We start from the raw sequence: 27805 nt of genomic DNA, 5'->3' as shown, positions 1-27805 counted from the left end.
AGCCACCTGGGAGACACACCAAACATGTGGAAGAAGGTGCTCTGGTCAGATGAAACCAAAATTGAACTTTTTGGCAACAATGCAAAACGTTATGTTTGGCGTAAAAGCAACACAGCTGAACACACCATCCCCACTGTCAAACATGGTGGTGGCAGCATCATGGTTTGGGCCTGCTTTTCTTCAGCAGGGACAGGGAAGATGTATGTACAAAAAATGTGGTAATTTCTAAACGGTTCATCAATATGGATGAAAATTCCCTCAAATTAAACCTGACAGTCGGCACTTTATTGTATCATTTCAAATCCAAAGTGCTGGAGTGAAGAGCCAAAACAACAAATGATCACTGTCCCAATACCTTTGAAAATCACTCTTTTTTTATACTTGTGTGTCAGTAAAGTTTAGTTTTGCCTACCTATTTCAGTGATTTAAGAAGGTCTACTTTGCTATTTTATACAACATAAAAGGGAAACGTGTAGTCTTTATCATTTCAGCCAGTAGTTTTGAAAGTAGAGCTCACGAGCCAAAACAGGTCCCCGAGAATAAAGTCATCCATTTCGTATGATATTTTACGTCTTGCAACATTATTTTTTCCTGCAATTCATGTGATGTTACAAATTCCAATTTCTACGATATGTTACAAATTTGTAACTGCTTTGGGGCCCGTTCAATATCTTTAACTGCTCTGGAAAAAGATTGATGTATGTTTTGTGTTTATTTTATTTGTAGTCATTGTTGTTGATATTAGAGGCATTTTTATCAGAAAGGATGAAATTTGATGTCATTTATTTTTTGTATCAATAGGTCCACACCACTTTACATTGGGAGTTGCCTCTTTTAGGCATATGACAATGATTACAACACTGTCATGGAGAAAATAAACTGACAAGAGTGAGAGAGGATATTGTGAAATAGTGGGCTGGCAGATCCCAGTCTTCTCTACTTTGAGGTTTGTCTGATTGGGAGTTACTTCATCAAACCAAACGGGTCTTTCTTTTTATTTTCCATTTCCATCCACTACTGAGGCTAGAGTTTCTGACCGTAACTCTGGCCAACATGACAGGCTTCCACATGAGATCGTAGCTTTGGCAGAGGAGGAAGAACGGGAAACAGAGGAGTGAAGGAGCGACAGACAAGGGGGAAAGGAGGTAGTGGGGAATGAGGTGAGGAATTAAGATCTCCAGTTACGGAGAAGAGGAGGGGGAGTAGGGCAGAAAAATGTGCTCTAGGTCAGGAAAATATTGGAGGAAAGGGTGCAAAGACCGGTGTTGGAAAGGGGGGAGGCAGAGTAGGAGCAGCATGGGGGAAATACAGAGGGGGGGGAGGGGGGGGGGGGGAACAGAGCTAGTAATCAAATCAATTATAAGTGTCACAAATGGAACAAATGGAAAAGAAAATGTTAGAGAATGGAAAGGTCATAGGGATAGGAAATGGAGGAGAATAACTCAAAGTAAAGGACAGAGGTCCAGGGAGACGAGGGAGAGGAGGAAGGAGAGGAAGGGGGTGACTGCAAATACAGACGGACTAGGCCAGGGAGATGTAGAACCAGTAGAACTGAAGATAGAGAAGAGAGAAAGAGTGAACAGAGGGGTGGGTGGGAGAGGTAATGGAGGTTTGGGTGTAAGAGGTGGAGGGAGAGATGGATTGGGAGGAGGGGGTGAGAATGAGGTAGGACAGAGAGGAGATAGCACTGTGGTTGGTGGAAGACCAGGAGAAGACACATCTAACCCAGCAGGACTACCTCCAGCTGATGAAATCACTGAGCGTCAGGCTCCCTGAAGGTGTCCTAACCCCACAGATGATTGAGCTGGCTAACATGGAGAGCAGAATCCAGGATGTCCAGGCCATCATCCCAGACCTGGAACACTTTAACATCCGGTTCAAAGCCGTTCCTCAACTAGGCTGCCGGGAGGTTAAAAGGGACAGCCAGGTCCTTCAAATCACAAAACTCCTCTTCTTTGACCAAGAGGATGATGAAGAACAGCGTAGGAAACACTGGAGGGGGAGCAAGACCAACACAGGCTGAGGAATAGGTACATGGGTGATATAGCTGTCTCAACACCGGCGATGTACACCAGTGCTGCCACCAGGAGTTGGGCTAGGTTGGAGGGGGGGGGGGGGTGTCTTCGATAGTGACTAAAGGAACCAGAGTGAATGTGAAAGACATTTAGAGCAAAGAGTATTGCGACGAGTCAGTGTTTTGGAGGAACGGAGTGTCACCCGGGCCTTGGAGGTTCGGTATGTTCTTCCAGAATAAAGCAGAGGAGTTGAAAATGCTCAAGTTCTTTCATGACCTGGGAGAGGACGGGTCAGGTGGAACCAAGACCGCATCATACACCAAAAGGCAACAAAAGTTTAGTATGGATTCCTCAGCGGAAAGTTGGACTTCCTGGCCCAAATCCAGACGGGCAATTCTGGAAAAAACGGAAAAGCCGCTGAAAAGAAGAAACGTGAACAGCTCGTGATCGAATGCAAAAGCACTACCGGCATCATGGTTGGGAAACTGGTCACTACAATTCCCAACAGTAACCAGTACAGCTACCAGGTCCAGACCTACATGTACATTCTGAATAGGGAGGGGGCGGTAGAAAAGTGTTCTCAGATGAAGAGAGCAGTGATGATTGTGAGACACTAACACCAGGGAGGGAACCCTCCCAGGGACTTCCACTGGAGTTACCTGCAGATAGAGCCCTCTGTCCAGGCTGAGATAGACAAGCTGAGGGCCCTACTCCAGTTGGTGTTGGCTTGCTACTTAGCCCTCCTCAACCTCATATTCCAGAGAAACTAAACCTCAGTAACTGTGATTTTTATTATTAATTAGGTAGTATGTTTATGTTTAGTATATGACTTATTAAACTGGAAAGAAAAAAATAAAGATAGATCTAGATCATGTTTAAATACTGGGGTGGTTCGAGCCCTGAATGCTGATTGGCGGAAAGCTGTGGTATATCAGACCGTATACTACTGGTATAACAAAAACTACTTAATGTTCTAATTACATTGGTAACTAGTTTATAATAGCAATAAGGCACCTTGGGGGTTTTGTGTACACTATTTGACCAATATACCACAGCTAAGGGCTGTATTCAGGCACTGTGTTGCGCCATGCATTAGAACAGCCCTTAGCAGTGGTATATTGGACATATAAATAAATATAAATCATATTTTATCAGTACATACAAAGAGCAATCGTTTTAAAAATATATTTATTATGTTTTATATTGCGTTGCTTTGGGAGTTAATTGCCCCTGCAAACACAGCAGCACTCTAAAACTTGTCATACATGACAGATTCAGAACTGTAATAAAACACAATTCATATTTAATTTGATGCAAAAGCACAAAACAAACTAAGCAAATTCTATTTTACTCTTCCCCTCTTCTGCAAGTACAAAGAGCATCACAAACTAAAGCCAAAGTCAGAACTGACCAAATCCATTGAACCCAGACCTGGTTTGGTTCTGATCCATTTCGCCACATCTTATTGGGGCCTGTTGTCCTGGGCCGGGTCTAACGAATGCCATCTTTCAGGTCTTGATTGAACTAAGCGATTGCCATGGGCTAAGTTTTTTTGTTTTTAAAAACACCACAAAGAAACAAAAATTAAATTTTAAAAAACATTCACCCACATGTCACAGATAGTACATGTGTATTTTTCATGATTATATAAATTACTTAAGTTCCTCCATTTTACTGTTGAACACAAAGTGCCTTCTGTTGCCTTATGAAGGACCTGTTCAATCACAGCATTATATTACAAAATCCTAAACATAATCAATATCCTCAGTATCATTAATACTGCGTTCATAACCAAGTGAGGTGGTGGCATTTACCACATATGACTGGGAAAAACCCACTTTAACACCATTCCAACTGGTAATTACTAGTGGGAAACTTGTCTATCATCCCTGAGCTCCGACTTCTCCCTCATGGTGACCTCTGACGTCACCTATAAGAAAATTACCTCGATAATAGCATTTTTGGCTGTTAAACGCAACAAAGCATTATTTATAAAAAACAATATATTAATATGGTTTTTGAACACTAATTTGTTTACAAGCGTGAAAGCTGTACTTTTAATTTACAGTTGACGCCACCTGTTGGCCATTAGCCAATCAGCGAATCAGCGTTTCCCAACAAATTCAAAGAACGTAAAACGTATCCAACTGGTATTTACGACTTCACAACTGGTAATTACCACCTTCCCACTTGGTTATGAACACAGCTACTACTCAGTACCATAGTTTGGGGTCAATGCCATTTCAATTTTGTCAACATAGGAAGTGAACTGATAGGAACAGAATTCAAATGGAATTGGTTCCAACCCTACTCTTCAAATAGCTAAGGAAAAGGTAGAACGGGTCAGAAGTACATTTTGGTCAAGGCCCAGTCAACATCATGCTCTAAAATAGCAACACGGACTAAATGTGTATGTCTAGCAGTGCATTGGTTGAAATGGCTCTGTACTGTAGTGTAGTCCAACTGAATTTGAAGGTCATTATTCAATATTTTTACCCAATCATACATTTTAGGCTAAGTGATAGTGTTTATTTATTTCTTAACAGTAAACATATCTAACCGTTTTAAATGTAAACAATTTATTACAATGACCTGTAAGTGTGTAATCGTGAACAAAAGCCTGCTTTTTCACTTACTGTGATATTACTATGTAAAATTTATTCTAAGCAGTGTATAAGCAGACCTTCAAATAAAGTGTGACCTACAAGTCAGTACACAGCCATCAGCTACTGAAACAAACTGGATGGGAGTGTCAGAAACTGTTCCTATGGTTGCATTGTCAGCAGTAACATGTCAGTCATGTAGAAAGGCCTTACGGTTTCCACTAGATAATACAGTCACAAAGTCAAAATTGGCTCTATTGTGAAAATTCAATGAAAACAAAATTGTGCTTTTGGTCTCAATTTAAAAGGTCAGGGTTAGGCATCAGGTTATCCGTTTGGTTAAGGTTAGTTAGGTTTAAAAGATACATTGTAGAAATAGGTGGGGTTTCATGACTTTGTGGCTGCGTTAACTAGTAACGACACCTTGTATTGTGCCAGATGAACCAGATGTAACAGAGTCTGTTTGAGACGTCACTCTCCATCCAGAGGTGGCCACTCCAGTTCATGAAAGAAAAAAGAAAAAAAAGAAGTGTATCCAGGTTTTTGTTGCCACCTCCAAATAATGACGCCTGGGCCATGCAAACCAGGGCAGGTGACTTACCATATAATATAATGAACTAAGTGTTTAGGAATCCTGGATGTCACAAATCCTCCAGTCTTCCATAAACTGGTGTGCCCACCTCTAAACTCATCCCTGAAACTGTCAAAATGAACTAGGATGACGTTGCACCTAGACACTGAACTGAGGTCAGTTTTATGTTTCTCCGGACTTGGAGAGAGTAAGTGATGATCCTAGATCTGTGCCTAAGGGCAATATCTATCCGAAGTGTCAAAAGCTTCACACGGGATAGATCCCTCCCACTACTGACATCAGATCACATGGGAAGCAAGTGGTCATCCCTCTCTTCTGGCTCCTCCTCTGGCTCTGTGGACACACCCCTGTATGTGGGAGGTTCCTCTTCGGGGCCCTGTGTTCTACACACGATGTTACATCCATCCTGAGGGTGAGGGAGAGAGTGAGAGTTATGACTGACTAGCCAATCCCAGCCCTCAAAAGAACAGCTAAGTGCCCTCAAGTAATGCATAATTGTGGCCTTCAACATAGACCCTGAATCCCAAATCAACCCATATATCCTCCTTCAACATAGACCCTGAATCCCAAATCAACCCATATAACCTCTTCCAACCTAAAACACTCGTAGGGAATAGGGTTTGGTTTGGGATTGTACCAGAGAGATATGTGACGTCCATAGTCTCACGTCAGATAGTTCAGTGCAGATGGCCGTTGTGCTATCTGATAACTCGCAAACACTCATGGCATAGCTAAAAAGAAGCTTGAAGATGTTACCAAGTTGACATAGTCCACTAAAACCCCTTTCATCCTCAAAAAAGTGTCAGACTTAATCATACCAAAAACAATAAACCTGTAGCTAATATTGATGTTTTTTCATGAGCAAGTTTTCACTACCTAATTCTCTAGCTAGGTATTTTGTGGTGGTAGAATCAGTATTTATGAAATTCGAAATGTGCACAGAGATTTGCTAGCTGTCTGCTTACTGAACCAGTCTCAAATAAATCCATATGAAATGAAAGGCAGGAATGCTAACAACACCAGTTCACACTCCATGCTGAATACTCCCTCTAGTTAGCTAGTGTAGTGAAGTTCCAGCTAATGGACAAATTCGTTTTCATGATATCTGTTCTGCCGTCATTAGCGCGCAGAGTTCTACTGCTCTCTGCGACATTATCGAGTTGGCCAAATGTTCCAAAGTAGCGAGGCACAGTGCCATCTGTCCGAGTCAGATACATGCTGATTTCTGAGAACAGTCCTAGAACTTTGCTGCCGTACCTCATCAATAAGCTGGCAAACTAGATACTGTATGGCCATTCAAACACGTTGCACTAGGCTGCTAGCTGGAGCAAGTTTGCTCAGCTGACTGAGCAGGATATGCCGTAGTAGCCAGCACATCATAGCTACCAAGAGGAGTGATTTTCAGAATTAGCCATTAGTGTTAGGCGGATGAGCAAAATCTAGATTTTTTTTGATTATGTCCTCGTCCTACAAGACAGAACAGTTGAGGGACGAGCTTCACGTAGTAGTGACGCCGCCTGACGTGAGACAGTGATGTGACTTCTACAAACACTCACCGCTGCCAGGTTGCCAACCTGCGTCCAGAAGACATAGTTGGGGAACTGCTGCAACCCTTTGGCCCCGACAATCAACCGCTGGTAGAGGAATCCACAAATGAGGTACACTGACAAGAGGACGAACCCACTGGGACAGAGGAATGAATAAACATTTTAAAAAGGTGTCAAATCCCCAGTTGGAAACCCATCCCATTAATTGACATATAAACAAACATCACAATGATTCTCAGTGATAATTATTCTGGTGTTCTGTTTTGTTAAGCGTTGAGGAAATAAGAGACCATTATTATAATGAATACCAATAAATGTAAATATGATCAGTTTTGCTTGGTCTTGTAGCTTTGTCTGTTGTGAGCGAATGACAAGTCCATTTCATAGGGTATTGAGTATTTGTTGGAGAGAGAAATGGAGAGCTTTGGTTGCTACCCTGCGTGCCAGTCAGCGGGTTGGGGATAAGTCTGAGTATTTCTGTAGTTGCCGGAATGTGTGTAATCAGGAAGGATGCATAATCTTAGTACTAACATGATGAGTATTATGGAGCCTGCACTGAGCTGGGATGGCAGAGCGGGACAGACCGCACTGGAGTCCAGTTCAAACAGATAGAAACAGTCCCTGTCCCTCTCCCTCTCCTCCAACACCACTTCCAGATTCCCCTAAGAGATACATGGAGAGAGAGAGAGAAAGAGAGAGGTTTGAGCAAGAGGGGGGATGATAGGAGGGGATGTAGAGAGGTGTGCATCAGTGTGTGACAGGGAGAGAGGGAGATAGGCAAGTCAAATCATCACACCACAGTGATCTACAGACATTGAAGAATACAGACCAAACCCTCCCTTCCCTCTCTCACCATTTCCACTCCTCTGTTGCAGGAGATCATGACAATGGCTTTCCTCATCTCCTTGGAACAGTGGCCGTCATACTTGGTGCCGTTGCTGTAGATCAACATCACCCAGTCACCTGTAGGGGGTGATGGGTAGCAGAGAGCGAGAGAGAAAGAGTGAGAGATGGAAGGGGAGAGACAAAGGGCATCACTATATCTGGTCATGCTAGAGCTGACTTACAGAGATACTATAATATAAACACACTGATACAACCGCCACATGACAAAAAAAAAAAGAAGATATAGAACCTAGACATTCTTACTTCCTCCGATGGCCTGTGTTACAGTGTACAGGCCAAGCACGGTCTCAAGTTTTTTCTCGGTATGGTCGATCTGAACGAGTCCCGCTCCGACCGTTTTCCCCACATCCCCACACACTTGGAACTGGTACGTGTAGCTCTCCTTGTCGCTTGTCGTCTTCACAGAGAAACTGTAACCAAGGGAACCGTGAAAAAAAAGAGGCAACGTTACCTTGTATAAGTGTTACGTGTGATGTTACATGAGTGAGGTAGACTATAATGAACAATCTCTGGAAAATTAAAACTAAAAGAGTTTCCAAGCTTAATGTGGCCTCCTGACTGCTGAACAATAACCCTTTTATACCATCATGCAAGGCTCATTTCTGTGACAGCTGACAAAGTATAATTTCATCTCCACAAGCAATGGACGTCAGTGTGCGTGGAGTCTTACTTTTTGGCTGATAAACAATTGCTTTGATACCCCTCACCTGGTAAAGCAATAGGATATACCACAGATATTTCTATGTTTTCTTCCATTTCTAAAATGGTCATTCCTTACGTCTTGTTAGTGAGCGGTTCTAGAAGACTGAGGACCTTCCGTTCTGCCGGGGACTCAGAGAACAGCTTACACCTCTTGGTGTCGTCACGGGCCTGGCTTCCACACACCAACAGGACCAGCTGAACAGCCAGAACTAACAGCCGCACAGGCGTCGCTGTGTGTGGGGGGGACATGGACACCTGGGGGAAATATATAATGGTACACGATTAAAATAATATACTTAGTAAGGCTTATTTGGTCTGTTTCACTGCATGACTGATTCATTGCCTAACCAATTCATTTGACACAGTGACACCGATAAAAGCAGTAAACGAGTGCTGCACTTTTAACGCTGTAGTAGGACTACTGAGAAAAAACACCTGCCGTGTGATATTTACAATGATTGTACAAAACATTAGGAACATGTGCTCTTTCCATTACATACTGACCAGGTGAAAGCTATGATCCCTTATTGATGTCACCTGTTAAATCCACTTCAATTAATATAGATGGAGGGGATGAGACAGGTTAATGAAGGATTTTTAAGGACATGGATTGTGCCAATCAGAGAGTGAATGGGCAAGACAAAAGATTTTACAACCCCGCTGCTGGGTTTTTCCACGCTCAACAGTTCTGTGTATATCATGAATGGTCCTTCACGCAAAAGGGCATCCAGCCGACTTGACACAAATGTGGGAAGCACTGGAGTCAACATGGGCCAGCATCCCTGTGGAACGCTTTCGACATCTTGTAGAGTCCATGCCCCCCAATGAATTGAGGCTGTTCTGAGAATGGGGGTGCAACTCAATATTTGGAAGGTGTCCTATTGTTTTGTACACTGTCTGTGATTCCTAAGACAGAGACACATATCATGAGCAAGTAGGCCTACCAAGACAAAACTCTACTACAACAGCGAGTCAGACCAAATGAACTCTGACAAATGACGCAGCAAAGCTGCTTTCAAAAATGGTGCGTTCAAGAGAACTGGGAACTCGGAAAAATACCAAGTAAAATCATGACGTCAGTGATCTACAACTCGGAGCTCTTGAAAAAGGCCATAGTTATAGTTAGAATTAGGCGGACAGTTTAAAAAAAAATAACGATCGGAGCTCGTTTCTTCCCCTGAGTTCCCAGTTGTCTCGAACGCTCAGAAGTTTGAGATTTCCGAGTTTAGTTGTTTTAAATGCGGCATAACATCTCTGTTTGCAGGAGGAAATGAAACTATCCCGCCATCTTGACTTGCACACCCCTGACCTAAGGTACATTCAGGATGGTTTCTGCAACGTTCCGTGAGCGCTCAAGGCAAAACTGTCGAAGATAAACTGAACACCGTGGTAGATGCCGTAAATCATTGCGAAATAGATAAAGCTGTAATTAACAAAGCAGCTGTCATGCAACTTTTGAAACGTTTTAGAACGTTACGCATCCTGAATCCACCCTAGCCGCGGCTGATACTGTAACACAAACTACTTTTAGACATACCTTCATTCCGAAAAGATGTAGCCAGTTATTCCGAAGTGTTGGTTGGGTTAGGTTGAAATGGCTACAACCTAGCTGATCAAGTAGCTAGCAAAAGAAAGCTAAGCTAGCTAAACTGGACACTGTCCCCTGTTTTTTCTTGCAAATGCAACAGACTAACACCTGGTAATCAATTTCGATCACGCACAATTACGAAATCATGTTCGTTAACAGTCCGCTATAAAATGTACTTTAAAGTAAACGATTTATGCTATAAAATCATTATACAGCGTCTAACGTTACTTTATGTGAGATGCGGAAGTGGAACTAAACAAGGAAACGCATGTGACTGTAGCAAAGATGTAACTAAACCAAGATAGACCACAGCTTGTCGTTTCAAATGGTATCAAATGAGTCGTAGTGGGCAGAGCAAGCACGCGCTAGCGATATCCTATTGGCGCGTTCTAGTATACATCTGCATATTTATGTTAGGGAACACCTACTCTCTGAAGTGTGTGTGTGTGCAATAACTCAATTGCTTTTGCACTCCTAAACAGTGAGATTTCTTTTTTTAAATCGAGCAAGGTATCACGTTCATCTGTACAAACAATAGTACCCAAGTATAAACACCAGGGGACCACGCAGCCATCATACCGCTCAGGAAGGCGATGCGTTCTGTCTCTTAGAGATGAACGTACTTTGGTGCGAAAAGTGAAAATCAATCCCAGAACAACAGCAAAGGACCTTGTGAAGATGCTGGAGCAAAACAGATACAAAAGTATCTATATCCACAGTAAAACGAGTCCTATATGAACATAACCTGTAAGGCCGCTCAGCAAGGAAGAAGCCACTGCTCCAAAACCGCCATAAAAAAGCCAGACTACAGTTTGCAACTGCACATGGGGACAAAGATTGTACTTTTTGGAGAAATGTCCTCTGGTCTGATGAAACAAAAATATAACTGTTTGGCCATAATGACCATCGTTATGTTTGGAGGAAAAAGGGGGAGGTTTGCAAGCCGAAGAACAGCATCCCAACCGTGAGGCACGGGGGTGGCAGCATCATGTTGTGGGGGTGCTTTGCTGCAGGAGGGACTAGTGCACTTCACAAAATAGATGGCATCATGAGGAAAGGAAAATTATGTGGATATATTGAAGCAACATCTCAAGACATCAGTTACCGGCTGTCACAATCTCTGTACAATCAGCACAAACCCCTCTGGATGTAGCACTCAACAGTGCCTCCCGCTTGTAAAGCAGCTGTTTTATCTTGATGTTCTTCTTTATCAAAGCTACCACAACGCTTTTCCATTTCAAACAAACACGCTCTCTTTCTCCCGGATTCCTCCATTTCGCTTGCTGTGAAGCAGCACAATAGTGGTCATATTCCTCCTTCAACGGCTTCACAACCCTGTCAGCTGATTTGGGAATTTGTAGTTGGGAAGTGCTTGGTAAGGGTGGCAAGAACGAACAAACATCACACAGCAAGTGATGTTTTGAATTTAAACCCTCGCCATTCTCTCGTGTTTTCCCATTACTTTAGCCAGTGTAAATCTGTGAAACAACATTAATGTCTTCAGCAATGCACAGCTTCAAATCAAATTTTATTTGTCAAATGTGCCGAACATACACCTTACAAATACTTACTTACAAGCCCTTAACCAACAATGCAGTTTTAAGATAAATAACTGTTAAGTAAAAAATTAAAGTAACAAATAATTAAAGAGCAGCAGTAAAATAACAGTAGCGAGGTTATATACGGGGGTATTTGTACAGAGTCAATGTGCGGGGGCACTGGTTATTCGAGGCAATATGTACATGTAGGTAGAGTTAAAGTGACTATGCATAGATAATAAACAGAGAGTAGCAGAAGCTTAAAAAAATAGTGTGTGTGTAGGGGTGTATAGGATGATATAGTTGATATAGAATATACAATACAATCATTTTGTCCGTCTTTATTTACTTACAAGTCATTAGGCATTTTATAAATAATATGTTCAAGGCCTGAATGGACCAGTCATGTGCATCATCAAGCAGAGCAGAGGTCTGATACCATACACACAGTTTAAAACCGGAGAGATGTTTGATGTAGGGGGAAGTCACATGGATGTCTACCATGGCTGAATGTGTCACTAAATTCATCATGCTGACCATTCTTCCCACTCTTCAGAGGAACCTCAACTCAGCTGACAGTGAAATAACTACATCAAGCTCACAATGATATAGACAAAAGTATGTTCGAGGATCAACAATGTTTCTTCACTGATCACTGTGTGGAGTGGTGATGGTGATATAGTCCAAACCTGTTTTCTCTGTCTGATTGTCACTAACCTAATTGGCATCCTCCTTCAGGCATTTACATGAAAGGATTAGAGGTAGCCCACCACTTCATTTATTGGTTTAAACAGAGTGCCTGCACTCCAGGTATGTTTGATCTTGGGATGAGGGTACAATAGGATTATCTACAGGTGGAACGGACAGATGTGAAAATACACTTTCTTCTCCACAAATATTTTGCAACAGACTCAATGAATATTTTCATCATTCAATTGCCATTGATTGCTGTCTCCCATCCAGGGGGGGTGTAGCTTCCCTCCACTCTGACACCCCACCCTCATCGAACCCCAGCCCAGAAAATACCAGTGGAAAGGAGCGTTAACTTATGGATTTACATGATTTAGTGATCTTATAGATTCCAGTCATTTCTCATAGATAATAAAAATACTGTTTACATACCTAAATCATTGGTATTTGTAATGACTCGGGCCCCAAGGTTTCCTAATCAGGTCACGTGGTCTGGGTAAACTCCTGGCCCTAGCAGCACTGACAGTACAGCTGACATATATAATTCTCTCTTCCTTTTCTGTCATTGCCCAATCCTGTTACTGTGATCTGAAGAACTAGCTTTCCTTTTCTGTGGAACTTGGAGTTCTTTCCCACTTTACTACTTCTCCAGGGAATGTTAGGGAAGTTTTTATAAGCCTGCTGTAGGCTGTGTTGGTGGTTTGTTTGCTGATTCGCAGTGTGTTCTCACTCCTCTTTGCCTCCCATCCCCCTTCCTTGATTCTAGAATCTACAACCCTTACCTACCTTAAGTGTGCTATGCAGACACACCCGACTATCCTGCATCAACCAATCACAGACAAGGGAGAGTCACCCAGGAGGTGTACTTCCTGTATTTAGTGAGAGAGGAATGGAGCAGGAGAGAGAGAGATAGTGAGTCAGCGAGCTTCATCTCGGGATCAACAGTAACTGATCACGTCAGTGTTGGAGGAAGGAGAACAGATTGATTTGTGGGATGAAGTCCGCGGGCTTTCATTTAGTTTGTCCAGATTCTTCTGTTCATTAACAGCGGCTGTGAAGACAAGACAGAGAGAAAAATAGGAAGGGGAAGATAAGTGTCAATCTGTTCAGACTTGTTTGGGAATTTGAGCAGGGAAGGAGGGAGGAGGAGGGGTGAAACAGCAAGACAGAGAGAAGAACAGAGGGGAGAGGTTGACAGACAGACCGAGAAGAAAACAGATGCTGAGAGAGACAGAGGGTCAGGATTGGATTAAAGTTGAAATAGAACTCCCCCCCCAGCAGATCTGGAGAGGAAGGATTGCTTGTGTTGCGCAATCCTTGTTAGTTCACACTACTAAACTAACTGAGAGCTGCAGAGAGAAGGGAGACTGGACATCTCTAGCGTACTAAACTCAGGTGAGTCCCTTAGATCTCTTTACTGTGTTTCTCTGCTGATCTACCAGTCATTCTACAGTTCTAACATTGACTCATGGCTAATTTGTCTAGTGGTTTATGTGTTACATGTGTTTTCATTGTGTGTAAGAGTCCTGTTTTAGGGTTAGTTGGTGTGCTGAGCGATGTTCTGTGGACTGTGCTATGCAGACGTGTGCTGAGCGATGTTATGTGGACTGTGCTATGCAGACGTGTGCTGAGCGATGTTATGTGGACTGTGCTATGCAGACGTGTTATGATGTTATGATGTTATGATGTTACGATGTTATGTGTAAATCAGTGTTCCCAGGTGTCACAATCTGCGGGGCTGTAACTGTCATTATCTACAACACTTTGCTGTTGGCTCTGTTGTTGTATAGATACTTGGCGCTTAAAGGGAAAATATAGTTTTTGAGTAGATTTTCTCTTTAAATTAACTCAAGCAGTTAGCAGTAGAACCCATTTGAGTTCAAGTGTATTGAATTACAGGGTTGGCTATTAAGTGTTGTCTGACTAAAGGTTGTGATGCTGTGGTCTCAAACTGATCGCATAAACACATTGTTGCCTGTGATTCTTATCATCATAACACCCACAGTTATAACACATTGGACTTGTGTTGTATTATAGTATTTTCACCTTTTTGTAATTACCTTTTTTTTCTACTTCCAATTTGAATGAATGAATAGTGAAGCATTGGTCAGGGCTGGTAAAGACACTAGGCCACTATTCAGCTTCAGTGTTCAGAGGCCACAAAAGGCCTAACACGACGTGCGCTATCGTGCATACATTTATTTTGTCCCCCTACACCAAACGCGATCACGACACGCAGGTTAAAATATCAAAACAAACTCTGAACCAATGACATTCATTTGGGGACAGGTCGAAATGCATTAAACATGTATGGCAATTTAGCTAGTTAGTTTGTATTTGCTAGCTAATTTGTCCTATTTAGCTAGCTTGCTGTTGCTAGCTCATTTGTCATGGGATATAAACATTGAGGTGTTATTTTACCTGAAATGCACAAGGTCCTCTACTCCGACAATTAATCCACACATAAAACAGCCAGCCGAATCATTTCTAGTCATCTCTCCTCCTCCCAGGAATTTTCATCTTTGAATTTATATGGGGATCCATCTACACTTTCATAGTATTACCACGACAACCGGCAAAACAGTTTGTCTTTCAATCACCCACGTGGGTATAACCAATGAGGAGATGGGAGAGGCAGGACTTTCAGCCTAATCTGCTTCAGAAATAGAAAGGAGTTCTATTTTAGCTCTTGGCATCGCAGACGCTCGTTGGCACGCGACGTGTCCGGTCTGGTCAGCATGTAATGCTGTTGTTATCCTTCCATTTTCATTGATCTCAATATTATTTATCTCCATTTCGTGATTGAAAGTGTTGCTACTTCAAGTGATTATATTGGTTGTGGCAGTATCCTTGCAGAATGTCCAGATTGTGATGAATTATAAATTAATGAGAGAATATTACCATCTTTCAGGTTCTGAAAAAAGTATGTTACCATGGGGACCAAACGCCCCAGTCTGACTCCCTTTGACACATCTGATCCATCCAATCAAAGCGCTTCCTACTTGAACCCTCAGCCAATCAGCCAGATCTGCCGTGAAACAAGTCCCAGACCTGGAACAGTGGCCCGGACAGACAGAGAGAGGGAGAGGATCCAAGAGGAGGAATGGAGGAGAGAAAGAGAAATGGAGAGATTTAAGGACAAGACAAGAAATAGAAGAAAAGAGATGGAACCCGGACCAAGAGAGAGGAACAGAGAGAAGGACTGTTCCCCCATATCCAGAGGGAGGGAGGAGGAAAGGGAATGGAGAGAGAGAGAAAGGGGGGGAGCGGGAGAGAAACGTGCCAATGGAAGACCTACTTCAAATCTGGAGATCAGGAACCACAGAGACAGAGAAAAGGAGAGAAAGAAGGGAGACACGTTTCCTACAATTGTAAAACATAGCAAAGAGAGAGACAGAAGAATACGTGCATTTGTGGAGGAAGATGTGGGGAAAGAAGGAATGAGACAATTGGAGAGACCGAAGGGAACAGAGATGGACGACTGGGAGAGAGAACGAGAAACAGCAGCAAAGATACAGCGGTATCGAGATGCAGAGAGGGACTTCCAAAGGCAGAGGGAGAGGGAGAAGGAGAGAATCAGGGCACAGGAGGACGGAGAGAGAAATGGAGGAAAGCCCATGGAGGATAAGACTGTGAGACGGAGGGAGAGAGCGAGGGAAGCGGAGCCAGATTTCAGAGAGAGGAGAAGAGAGAGGGACTCAAAGGCTAATGACCTACGGAGCAAAAGAGAGAGGTATATGGATGGAGAGAGAGAGAGGTCAAAACTCTGGCAGGGAGAAAGAGAAGTTAGAGGAAGAGAGGGAGATTCACAGAACTATTCCGATAGAGAGGGCAGGGATGGAAGGAGGGAAGGAAATACAGAGGGACAGAGGGACACCAGGAGTGAGGGAGACAGTGATGGAGAGAAGAGGAAAGAGAGAGTGAGAGATGACAACAGAAGAGAACTGAAACATCTGCACAGTAAAAGTGAGGGGGACACTGAGGGGAACGCAGCATGGGATAGAGTGAGGGAGAAAGAGAGACAGAAATGGAGAGGGGGGGAGATGTACAGAGAGAGGGATGGAAGTAAAGATGCTTATAGACAGAGAGTGAGGGACGGGGGCAGGGACATTGATGGAGAGAGGGACATGGACAGATACAGAGAGAGGGACCGGAGAAAAGTGAGGGAAGTGGAGAGAGAGAGGGATGGGGTGAGAGAAGGGGGCAGGCGAGAGAACGGACCAAGGGAAAGGAGGGATCCGGAGAAAGATAGGGAGAAAACACAGCCCAGTGTAACAGGAGAGAGAGGGAAGCGGATGGATGGAGAGAGATTCAGAGAGAGGGAGAGATATTCCAAGGGGAAGGATGAAGAGAGGAGGTGCAGGGAGAAGAGGGACAGAGAGACAGATCCCAAAAGGGAGGGAGAAGCAGATGGAGCTAGCCGATCGCCGAGTGAGACAGCCCCAAGGGTGCCACCACGAGTCCAGAGCAGTGGAGAATGGAGCAGTGACATAGAGAGGGAAAGAAAATGGAGAAGAGAAAGTCATGAAGAAAAGGAGTCAGAGGGAGATGTGGACAGGGGGCAGAGAGAGTGTAGTGAAAGAGAGAGACCAGATAGAGTGAGGGGGAGAGAAGAAGGAAAGGAAGAGACGATACCAAAGCGCCCTGAGCAGAGGAAGATGTGGTTAGAACCACAGAAGGTCAGATATAACAAAGACTCCTCTTTAGAGGATGAGGTTATAGAGCGAGAAAGAGAGAGGCACACTAACAGATGGAGAGAGAGAAGTGAAGAAGAGGACAGATCCGTGGAACAAAGAAAGTCTATAGATGAAGAGAGAGAAGCTGAGAGGGAGGGAGGGAGGGAGAGGTATTTGGAGAGAGGGTTAAATGTAGATGAAGACGATGAGACAGAAGCCTGGAGGAGTTATAGCAGAGGAAAGGAACACCAGACTTACAGTGATGGAGAGAGAGAGGAACGCTGGCAGAGGGACAGTGAGATGGAGAGAGAGAATGTGACAGATAACACAGAGGGTGACAGAGAGGAAGAAGGAAGAAGTGATAGATATGCAGAGTGGGAAGGAGGGAGGGATAGAATCCCTTCCTCTGAGGACGGCTTTATCACTGTGTCCAGTGGTGGAGAAGAGGAATTTGAGGACTGCAAGGAATTCGTGGAAGTTGGGTTCACTAATCATGTTACCAGGCAACCTGTTAGCTTTCAGGGGAGCGAGGGAGAGATGGAGAGAGGTGGAGGGAGAAGACATGAAAGAGAGAGAGAAAGAACAGAAGAGCGGACAGAGCAAAAAGATGATGCATTGGAGGGAGAGGTGAATGATGGAAAGGGGAAGAAGCAACCCACCTATGTATTCTGTGTGATTGGACAAACACTGCCCAGGTCAAAACCCAATCAGACAGCAGTCCTGGGTAACATGGAATCAGAGCGGACCAATCAAAATCCTGGATATGGTCATAGGGACAGTGGTGACATCACACACCTCCCTCATGAGAACCCTTCCAGAGATGGAGACCAAGGGGCAGAGGATGAGAGAAAAATAGTGAGGGATGAGATCCACGTGCCAAAGGAGGAGAGAACAGACACAGAAGAGAGCTCCATAGTGGACGTCAGTCACACTACCCTAGAACGAGAGACCGGAGAACGACTGAAGGTCATGGAGGAGAACCCATACGCTGAGATAGAGCGAAGGAGGAACTCTGAGACCGAAAAACTCCTCAAAGAGTGGAGAGAAAGACATGAAGAGTACACAGAAACAAGAGAGAGGGACCCAACAGACAGGAGGAGGACAGAACCAGAGATAGGTCCATCTTCACATCCCAGTGGAGAGTACCACCACCATGGGATCCCTGTAGTTGACCAAGCCACCTCTGACCAGAATAACCCTGTAGTGATGAGCCCAGAGGAAGCTGTGGCCATCCAAATCTGTATAAGGGGAGCCTGGAGCACAGAAGAGGAGGCCAAGCGCCACTCCCAGGCCTCACACATGAAGTGGGCCAAGAACGTATTGAGCGAGATCCTTGGCAGCTCAGAGGAACCAGCCCTCGGCAACCCCCAGCCAGAGTCACAGGGAGGTCAAGAGGTCAGCCAGACTACGAGAGGGACCGAGAGGGTAGAAGAGGAGCTAGAGGAAGAAAAGGATGAGACGCTAGAGGGGGGAGGAGCCTCAACCGTCTACGCCACGGTTCAGAAGAGGACGAAGCGTGGGAGGAAGTCGGTAGAGGAGAGGCTGGCTGAACGGGAGGCAGAGCCAGGGAAGGTGGAGGATGAGAGAGGTACAGGGGAGAAACTAACAGACGTGCATGCTGATGCTTTCACAGCTATGCTTGGTGATGGTAAACCCATAGACATGCATGCTGCCCTGACCCTACACAATACTCATGGTGACACACCTACAGACACACAGGGAGAGGAGGTGGAGGGTAACAATGTGTGTGCGGACAGACAAACAGACAGTCATATACATATCCAGGTAGAGATGGTGACAGAGGTTGAGGGTGAGATGGAGAAAGGGGTCAAAGTTGGGGACGAGGTTCATATACTGGATGCAGAGAAAGAAGTGAATGCCCAGAAAGAGGAAGATCTGTTTCTCTCTGTGAGCAACACCCTGTACAAACCAACCAGCTGCCCCAGCCTTATATACAACCCTGATTCAGAACAACCTATCACCACCACAGAGGAAAAGACTGAGGAAGAAGGGGAGAAAGAGAGAACTGTGGGAGATGGGGAAGAGAATAGTGTGGTAGAGAGGAAGCAGGAAATGAGGATAGAGGATGGGACCGAGGACAGGGGGAAAGTGGGAGAGGCGACTGAGGAAAGGAAAGTGGAAAGGGAGGAGGAGAAGAGGGTAGGAGGGGAAGAGGAGAGGATGAGGGAGGGCAAGGAAGAGAGTAAAAAAACGGGAGGAGGGGGGGTGAAGAGCACTTGTAGCTTCCAAGATTTGGGCACCGATGTTCGATATAGGAGGCTGGGGTTCCACAAGACAACAGAAAGAAGAAACGAGGAAGAAGAAGGAAGAGGAGATGCAAGGGATCGCAGAACAAGAATATTCCAGGTGTCAGGTGAGACAGACAGAAAGAGAAGGAGGAATAAATCAAGAGAAAAGCAGCTCAACACCTCACACAGATTAACATTAGAACATCCTAATCATGATCTTCATGCTCAACTCCTTTCATGATCATCTCAATCATCTCATTTTGTCAACCTAACCAAACCTTTTAGAACGCCAGACAGAAGAGTTCAAACGTTTTCATTTGAAGACAGTTATACAAATGTTCATTCTTAGTTATTGATACTCACATGAAGAAATACTATAGTATACTATGGTATAAATACTATATTATAAACCAGGTGTTTCGAGCCCTGAACGATGATTGTCTGAAAGACGTGGTATAACAGACTGTCTAACACTGGTATGACAAAAAAAGTAATTTTTACTGTTCTAAATACGTTGGTAACCAGTTTATAATAGCAATAAGGTACCTCAGGGGTTTGTGGTATATGGCCAATGTACCACGACTAAGGGCTGTATCCAGGCACTCTACGTTGCGTCCTGCATAAGAACAGCCCTTAGCCATGGTGAATTGGCCATAAACCACACCCCATCTCGCCTTTTTGCTTAAGTATTCACTGTAGGGTTTTTGCAGACTTTACTGTAGTATTTGCTGTAATGTTTTTGCAGAATACTGGAATATTTACTGTAGTATACTGTAGTATTTACAATTAACTATAGTATAAATACTGTAGTAAAATAACTGTAGTATATACAAAAGTAATTAATGTAGTGTTTTTGTGAATTGTAATATACTGTAGTATTTACTGGAGTGTTTTTGCTGACGAGTGTTTTTGTGGACATTACTGTAGTATTTACCATAGTATTCTACAGTATACTACAACATTCTATAGTAAGTATTGTAATATTCTATAGTAAACTAGTATTTTTTCATGTGGGATCTCACAAAAATCTTAATGAGACCCAACCTCTGATGCTAACTAACCCAACCTTACCACAACTGTGGACTTCTGTTCTGCTGTTTAAATGTCCTTATAATCTTGGTGTGAATTTCATCATCAGTTCATTGAAGTGATTTTATGCGGAGACATACAAGAAACTGCCATCAGCTGAGTCACTGAAATGGGGGAAGGGGGCGGGGGAAAGGGAGGAGGACAGTGTAGGTGGAGACAGTGTGGCAATCCCAGAATCTCGCAATAAATAGGCAGGGTTAGACTGTCTGGAACCAGAACTCATTCCTCCTCCATGACTCTTCTAGCCATTCTATCCCAGCTCTGTTTTCAGTTCAATAGTTCTGTTTAGAGCACACCACCTAGAGTGGAGCACAGCCAGGGGAGTTTTGCAAACAGCCCAACTCTGCCTGTTCTGTAGGCCATATTGGGCTAAGCTGTTCTCAGCCACAGTATAATACATTATTGGGTTATGTTGCTCTACCTCTCTGGACTACACTGGAACCAATATGTTCTGCTTCCAGATGATGAGGAGGTGAGCGTCAACTGGGGAGACGTGGACATGAGGTGAGTAGAAGAGGGGGCACATGTTATGTTAGTGCACTGGGCTACCACAGTGACTGTTTTATTACATTCTCATATTTTATTTTATGTATAGTCAGTCTTTTTATGTCATGCATGCAATAAGTACAGTTAGATTTGTTGCCTGCCATTTAACCCTAACATTAGGCTCTGTTAGTTAGTGCCTGAGTTAAAATGTTCACGAACCGGCTCAAAGTCTGTCCAAAAAGGGAGACAACGTGGAGATTAGGGATAACAAAAATAAATGTATTAACTGCGGTAACGTAAATACTATTAACAATGGTGTGTGTAATCAGTAGTGTAAGTGAGTTGTTGCGTGCATAAATGTGATAATGAGGGGAGTTGAAAGGTGCCAAAGCAAACAAACAAAACAACCACAAAAAAATGCTACTACCAAAATCTAACAGTGTGTCTGCATGGATAGAGTTTTCTCAATTAATGGGGAAGAGGTGTATTTATCCCGGGACACACCCGGGCCCAGGTGTGTCCCATGTCGCTGACGACCCGACCCGCTCAGCTCCGCTCGCCGAAAACAAGGAAACCAAGAGCAAAGAGAAAGAATACGGCAGACAGAGTGGGAGGGTTGTCACAAAATATACCACACTACTTCTGTAGATGAAGTGTGGACGGTTCCCTGTTCTGACTTCTGTCTCTCCCTCTGTCCAGGAATGTCACGGATACCATCAGAATGGATAGGAGGAACTCCAAATTTTACAGTGAGTATCTCTGCTCTGCCTCTACTGCACTACTTCTACTGCTCTGCCTCTACTGCTCTACCTCTACTGCTCTACCTCTACTGCGCTACGTCTACTGCTCTGCCTCTACTGCTCTACCTCTACTGCGCTATGTCTATTGCTCTACCTCTACTGCTATATCTCTACTGCTCTACTTCTATTGCTCTACTTCTACTGCTCTAGCTCTACTGCTCTAGCTCTACTGCTCTGCTTCTACTGCTCTACCTCTACTGCGCTACGTCTACTGCTCTGCCTGTACTGCTCTGCCCCTACTGCTCTACCTCTACTGCGCTATGTCTATTGCTCTACCTCTACGGCTATATCTCTACTGCTCTGTCTCTACTGCTCTGTCTCTACTGCTCTGTCTCTACTGCTCTGTCTCTACTGCTCTGCCTCTACTGCTCTGCCTCTACCTCTACCTCTACTGCTCTGTCTCTACTGCTCTACCTCTCCTGCTCTGCCTCTACCTCTACCTCTACTGCTCTGCCTCTCTTTTCTCTCCTTCATCCCTGAGGCACTCACATCCACTTTCACACATCCACTTCTCTGACATGTATTTTATATGTAAAAATATGATAGTAATGTTAGTTCAATAGCACCTTTTATGCTACAATGGGCAGAGAGAGCTAGTCTTGTGTTTATGGCTATGTAGGTATGGAATCTGTGAAGGCACATGTATTTCTAGGTTGACTACGCTCCTTGTAATTTGAAATGAAAAAGTCAGTAAAATCAAACAAGATACTTCCACAGACAGAAATCATCTGCCAGTGAAGGTACTGTTAAACAAACGTGTCCACAGACAGATTGAATCTGAGACTAGATATGACTGTATAGCAGTGTACTGTGAGTCCCAAGACAGACTTCTTCCTGTGAATGGCTTAATCATGTATACAGTGTGTGCTTGATCCCTTTCTGTATTTTCCCAGATTGTTTTCCAGCTCAAACATGTTGTAGGTTTCTTCCACGGAACCTATAAACTGTAGGATTTCATTTTCAGTTCTACTTTCCAACCCAATCGTTTAAACATACCAACATGGCAGCAGGTTTGCAGGTCTATGAGTCATGGTGATATTGTATGAAATGGGGCAGGTGTGTGTGTGTGTGTGCGTGCGCTCCAGGGCCACAGGCAGGTTTGTGCAGGTATTCATATCTCTTAACGCCAATTAAAACCAACTGTTGCTGCTACAGCATGGCATTCCAAAAAGTGTAAAATGCAAACCATACACTCTGGCTAACCCACTTCTCTGTCTCTCTATACCTCTACCTTTTCATCTATACCCATTCTGTCCCTGTCTAACTTCTCTCTCTCTCTTACTCTACTCATCTCTCTCGTCACCTCTATTTGCCTCCCCTCCACCTCTACTCCTTTCTCTCTCTTCCCTCTCTCTCCTTTCCTCCCTTTGTCCTCTCTCAGATTCCCAGCTCTACCAGCAGTACAGTGAGACGGCTCAGAACAGGGAGATCCTCAGTCAGTCTTGCTCTGACGCCCTCTCCATCTACGGGGAGCTCCCTGTCCCCCTGTCCCCCGTACCCCCCTCTCTGGCCCCCTCGCTCCCTCCGGCACGCAGGCCCTTACCCTGTCTCCCCCCAGTCATCCACCCCCACTCTCTGTCCCACTCTGGATCTACCTCCAGTGGCACCAGTGCCAAGTTCCTACCCATACCACAGCCGCCCCAGGCCCCCTCAGCCAGGCCTTCCTCTCCCCGCCTCTCCATCTCCCTCACCCAGTCCCCCAGCCTGTGGCAGGAGATCCCTGAGGTCAGGAACAGTGCTGAGTTTGGGGAGCTGACTAACGACCAGAGACGCCTGCAGGAGGTAAACAAAAACAAACAGTTGACCCTTCAACCAGCGATGTCGATGATGACATTTGCCAGGGGCCTAGTAGCTAATGTTGATTTTTTTTAGAGCCTGGATCTATGGGTCCTCTGGGTATTTGGAACAGTGCCTGTAATCCCCCCCTCTCCCCTCTCTCCCCCTCTCCCCTTTCTTTCTTCTTCCTGTCAGGTGCAGTTTGAGGTTGTAACTTCAGAAGCGTCATACTGTCGTAGTCTGGATATTGTGGTGGATCACTTTGTCAAGTCTAAGCAGCTCGGGGAGCTGTTGACTACTCAGGACAGGAGCTGGCTGTTCTCCAGGCTGGCTGATGTCCGAGCCATCAGCCACAGGTGAGAGGACTGGGACTTATTTGTTTGTTCCACAAACTAGCAAACCCACAGGCTGAATGTCACGGGCCTCTCTATGCCCCTCTTTATCTTGTTTCTGTCAACGTTTACCACATAGTCCTTTTCTGTATTTGTTGTTCTCATAGTTTTCTGTCGAAGCTGGAAGAGAGGGTAGAATCTGATATGATGCACTTCACCGTGTGTGACATCATCGCTCGCCACTGTCAACGCTTCAAGAAGGTCTACGTGCCCTACCTCACCAACCAATCATATCAGGATGCCACTTACCAGAGACTCATGTGAGTCCTCACCCAGGGTTCACTGACTGGACAGACTCTTTCTGACACTCTTTGTATTACTGCACATTTATATGTGTTTACGTTGACTTACAAACAGCACCTTCTTTCTCTCTGTCTGCCTTGCAGGGATGAGAACCAAGGGTTCAGGCGGGTAGTGGAGAAGTTGGAACGCAGTTCAGTGTGTCAGCGTCTTCCTCTTCGCTCCTTCCTCATCCTCCCCTTCCAGAGGATCACACGAATCAAACTCCTTGTGCAGGTGTGTTTGTGTGACTGTGTGTATGTTTTAAGTGCACAATCTAAGTATGCGACTCCTTATAATCCTCTCTTCGACTTGGTCTCACTCTCCCCTTCTCAATCTCTCTCATTCTCCCCATTTCTCTCTGTATTTTTGCCTCAGAACATTGTGAAGAGAACAGCCCAAGGCACAGAGGAGGAGGTCCAGGCCATCAAAGCTATGAAGCTACTGGAGAGGGTATGTTACACCCCCCCCCCCCCCCACCCCTTCTGGTGGTGCACTGTTACATGATGTAGCCAAGAGATAACTGTTAACCATCTCTCTTCTCTCCCTCTGTCCTTCAGTTGATCCAGGAGAGCAATGACAGTATTACTCAGATGAAGAGCATTGAGTCGCTGGTCTCTCTCAGTGCCAGAGTGGACTTTGAATGCAGGGTGAGTAATAAACTACATCTCCCATGATCCCCTGCTTTAATGCTATCCCTTGAACATATCTGTGTTGAACTGATCACAATAACAAGTTGCAATACAAGTACAGCAGCAAGCTTTAACCGAGTTTAACCTATGTGTGTGTGTTGTAGACTCTCCCACTGGTCAGTCAGTCTCGTAGGCTGGTGAGAGAGGGACCGGTGACTGAGATGATGGATTTCTCTCTGAAGGAGACAGAGAGGAGTGTCTACCTTCACCTCTTCAATGACTATCTGCTGCTGTCGCTGCACAAAGAGTGAGTCCCCTCAGACAAACACACTCACACAACAACCAAAGCAAACCAAGCATTTGGAAATCTAGACTGATATCACTTTTTATTGACAAGTTTTTCAATGTTCTCATCATTGGGCATTATTTACTCTCCACTCCTCTCCCCTTCTCCTCCCTCGCTCTAGAGGGGGCAGGTTCACGGTGATAGACCATGCTCCAGTGTCAGAACTGAGAGCTGAGAACTGTCGGGTCAAACTGCACTCTCTAGAGAAGAACCTTTTCCGCCTCCACCTTAACAAGAAAGCCCTGCTACTTAGCACCGACACACAGTAAGACAGAGAGGGTTGTGTGTGTGTGAGTGTGTGCCTGTGTGTGTGTTACAAAGAATGAGAGTAGTTTAATCCACAGGTGTGTGTGATTGTGTGTAAAAAGTGTGTTTTCTTGTGATCTTTCAGGGGTGATAAACTGCGTTGGATCTCAGCTGTCTCCAGGCCCCATCCTGTTATTGACTACTCTACAGCACAAGGTGGGTTGAAAATTGCTATACTGCCATCCAGCCTAGCATGGCCAGACAATGGGGACATCTTGACCCTCATGGCCCTGCTGTATTTGTCCTCTGACCCGCTCTCCCATTCAGACTTCACACAGATGCAGTGCGTCCGAGCCTTCGTTGCCCACCAACCAGATGAGCTGTCCCTGGAGAAGGCTGAGGTCATTCTCGTCCACCAGCAGAGCAGCGACGGTAAGGAAGACAGAACCACCCACTTCCTGATTGGGTGTGGGAATACACAACATCTCCATACCTCAGTGTTTTTTAGTGCTACAAATGTGTTGCTTTTTTAGTTGCTTTTTGTTAAAACTCTTCTCCCCCTCCTTTCCTCTCCCCCTCCCTGTTTCCCTCTCTCGCTCTCTCCCTCTACCTCTATCTGTCATTCCTCAGGTTGGGTGGAGGGGACCAGGCTGTCAGACAGACACAGAGGATGGACTCCTGAGTCCCACTTGGAAACCATAGCCAGCCTCAGGGTCCGACACCGCAACCTGCTGGACGCTCTAAAAATTACCACAGCCACGGCTGCAGTATGACATGCCAACCACTGCATGACTGCACTAGTGGAATCCTAGTCACTGTGTTACTGGGGACATGTGGATTTGGACAGTGGATGAAACATTGTGTTTCAGACTGGAGTTGTCCCTCCCGGCCTCACCCTGCTTATTGGGGATGAATGGCAAGGGGATGAATGGCTTTAGAGGGGGTGCCTTAGATGGGGGTGCCTTAGAGAGAGGCACTGGACTGACATTAATACCTTTTAACACTTACAGGAGTGTCAACGTAAATTATTGAAAGGCTTTTGGAGGTGCCTGGGAGTGTGCCTGGGAGTAGCCTTGTAAATTGAACCCTGGCAATGAATGTCGATGGACTGTTACAGGATGTATTGGAAATCAGCCATCTAAGAACATTGTGGATTGAGGTCCTGTGGCCCCGGAGAAGGACAGCAGTTTCTCCATAACTGGTTTACTTGGGGACTTTAAAGACATGGCATGGGGCCTCCCGAGTGGCGCAGCGGTCTAAGACACTGCATTGCAGTGCTAGAGGCCTCATGATACACCTGGGTTCGATCCCAGGCTGTGTTGCAGCCGGCCGCGACCGGGAAACCCATGAGGCGGCACACAATTGGCCCAGCGTCCTCCGGGTTACGGGAGGGTTTGGCTGGCCGGGATGTCCTTGTCCTATCGCGCTCTAGTGCCTCCTTGTGGCAGGTCGGGGGGTTTCAGAAGACGCATGGTTCTCGACCTTCACCTCTCCCGAGTCCGTACAGGAGTTGCAGCTATAGGAGAAGACTGTAACTACCAATGGGATATCATGAAAAAGGGGTAAAAAAATACAACAACAAAAATAAGACATGGTATGATGCACCATGGCAGTGTTTTGCAATAGAGGTTATTGTCTTTGAACAAAATGTTTATATATATTCAGGGCAATGTATTATTTGTGTATATTAAAAAGATTTTATAAATTACTTTTATGGTGGGTACTTATTGGTTGACGGCTCAAATTGAATACTTCCGCTGCTCTATGTTCACTACATACTTCAGTATAAGACTGCCATAGTTGAAGTCGTTTGTGGTGATGTCTAATTGAGGGGTGCTGAACAAAACAAAGTAATCAGCGATTTGATCATCTTTAACCAATCAGAGTATCAATGCCAACGACAAATATTTGAAATGCCCCTTTACCGATGTGTGCTCTGGATCTGGCCCAACCCATCGGTTTCTGGGACCATACAGAACGGTTAGAATGTGTTTGCTTTCTAGAAATCGTCAGGGAGGTATTCAGATCCAAACTAATGTCTGCGGGCATGGCGTAGCGTTTGACTGGAACAAGGAGTTTGAGTAGCCAGGCGAGGATACTTAATCCCCTTTTGAGATACAGAAGACTATGAGATAAAGAGAGAGTTTGTATGCACATTGTTAAGAATGTTGAAAGGGCTGTAAGTGCAATACATTTCCAGGACTGTGCATGTAGCCTACACAATATCATTTTATGGCAAAATAGGTGCAATCATCAAAATAAGCTGTTCTGTCTGTGTCGAGGAGACTGAGAAGTATGCTTTGGAAATAAATGGCCTATGTGAAATACTTTTTCATTTTCTGACTTTTGTTTTTGACAGCAAATAGTGAACAGCAGGAGAACTTGGCTACACCATAGACTTTAGGCCTAAAATCAATAGCAGACCCTGGTCAAAGGACTTAGACTGAACACAACTATGTTTACAGCCCTGACTTAAAGCGTACTTTTTACAGGACAAATGGTATGTAACGTCTGGCACGTATGCAACGTCTGGCACGTAGAGGAAACAGCTCCTGGCCCAGTTTTCCAACAATTTAATTGGTTGGTTAAAACGTAATTCAAGCAAAAAACCGAGTTGGGGGGCGGGAAACAGCACCATTACTCCAATGGGAGC

The 27805-nt window shown here is 44.7% G+C and overlaps 2 protein-coding genes across 3 annotated transcripts; one reads left to right on the top strand and one right to left on the bottom strand.

Moving 5' to 3' along the window:
* Positions 1-3186: 3186 nt before the first annotated feature.
* Positions 3187-10304, bottom strand: LOC110537283 (cation-dependent mannose-6-phosphate receptor). The gene is made up of 7 exons (XM_036941114.1): positions 9903-10304; positions 8442-8620; positions 7907-8073; positions 7611-7720; positions 7289-7419; positions 6767-6893; positions 3187-5616 (listed from the first exon to the last, which is right to left on the bottom strand). Exons 1-7 carry the CDS (start codon positions 9906-9908, stop codon positions 5494-5496), a joined length of 843 nt encoding a protein of 280 aa, XP_036797009.1. The 5' UTR covers positions 9909-10304; the 3' UTR covers positions 3187-5493.
* A 2712-nt stretch (positions 10305-13016) lies between these two features.
* On the top strand, positions 13017-26860 carry LOC110534373 (trichohyalin). 2 transcript variants are annotated; one of them, XM_036941098.1, is made up of 15 exons: positions 13017-13576; positions 15093-19231; positions 20657-20699; positions 21381-21430; positions 22863-23263; positions 23453-23613; positions 23757-23909; positions 24036-24165; positions 24307-24381; positions 24489-24578; positions 24725-24867; positions 25028-25171; positions 25298-25368; positions 25480-25584; positions 25783-26860. In XM_036941098.1, the coding sequence occupies exons 2-15, from the start codon at positions 15115-15117 to the stop codon at positions 25923-25925; spliced, it is 5826 nt and encodes a 1941-aa protein (XP_036796993.1). In that variant the 5' UTR covers positions 13017-13576; positions 15093-15114; the 3' UTR covers positions 25926-26860. The 2 variants fall into 2 exon arrangements, with proteins under 2 accessions (XP_036796993.1, XP_036797001.1); XM_036941106.1 differs by having other exon boundaries at positions 13019-13576; positions 15093-18445.
* Positions 26861-27805: the final 945 nt, after the last annotated feature.

This window comes from Oncorhynchus mykiss, chromosome 2 (genome assembly GCF_013265735.2).
Source record: "Oncorhynchus mykiss isolate Arlee chromosome 2, USDA_OmykA_1.1, whole genome shotgun sequence".
NCBI classification, from domain to species: Eukaryota; Metazoa; Chordata; class Actinopteri; order Salmoniformes; family Salmonidae; genus Oncorhynchus; species Oncorhynchus mykiss.
The sequence above is the reverse complement of the archived record's forward strand: the minus strand, read 5'-3'. Positions and strand labels throughout refer to the sequence as shown.

Excerpts from the sequence above, each read along its gene's own strand:
- LOC110537283 (XM_036941114.1), bottom strand. Across the intron at positions 8,074-8,441 it reads GAACCGCTCACTAACAAGAC|TTTCTCTGTGAAGACGACAA; the intron begins GTAAGGAATGAC and ends CCTTGGTTACAG. Across the intron at positions 7,420-7,610 it reads GCAACAGAGGAGTGGAAATG|GGGAATCTGGAAGTGGTGTT; the intron begins GTGAGAGAGGGA and ends TGTATCTCTTAG.
- LOC110534373 (XM_036941098.1), top strand. The coding sequence starts at position 15,115 with ATGGGGACCAAACGCCCCAGTCTGACTCCCTTTGACACATCTGATCCA. Across the intron at positions 21,431-22,862 it reads GAGGAACTCCAAATTTTACA|ATTCCCAGCTCTACCAGCAG; the intron begins GTGAGTATCTCT and ends GTCCTCTCTCAG. Across the intron at positions 24,382-24,488 it reads CTATGAAGCTACTGGAGAGG|TTGATCCAGGAGAGCAATGA; the intron begins GTATGTTACACC and ends TCTGTCCTTCAG.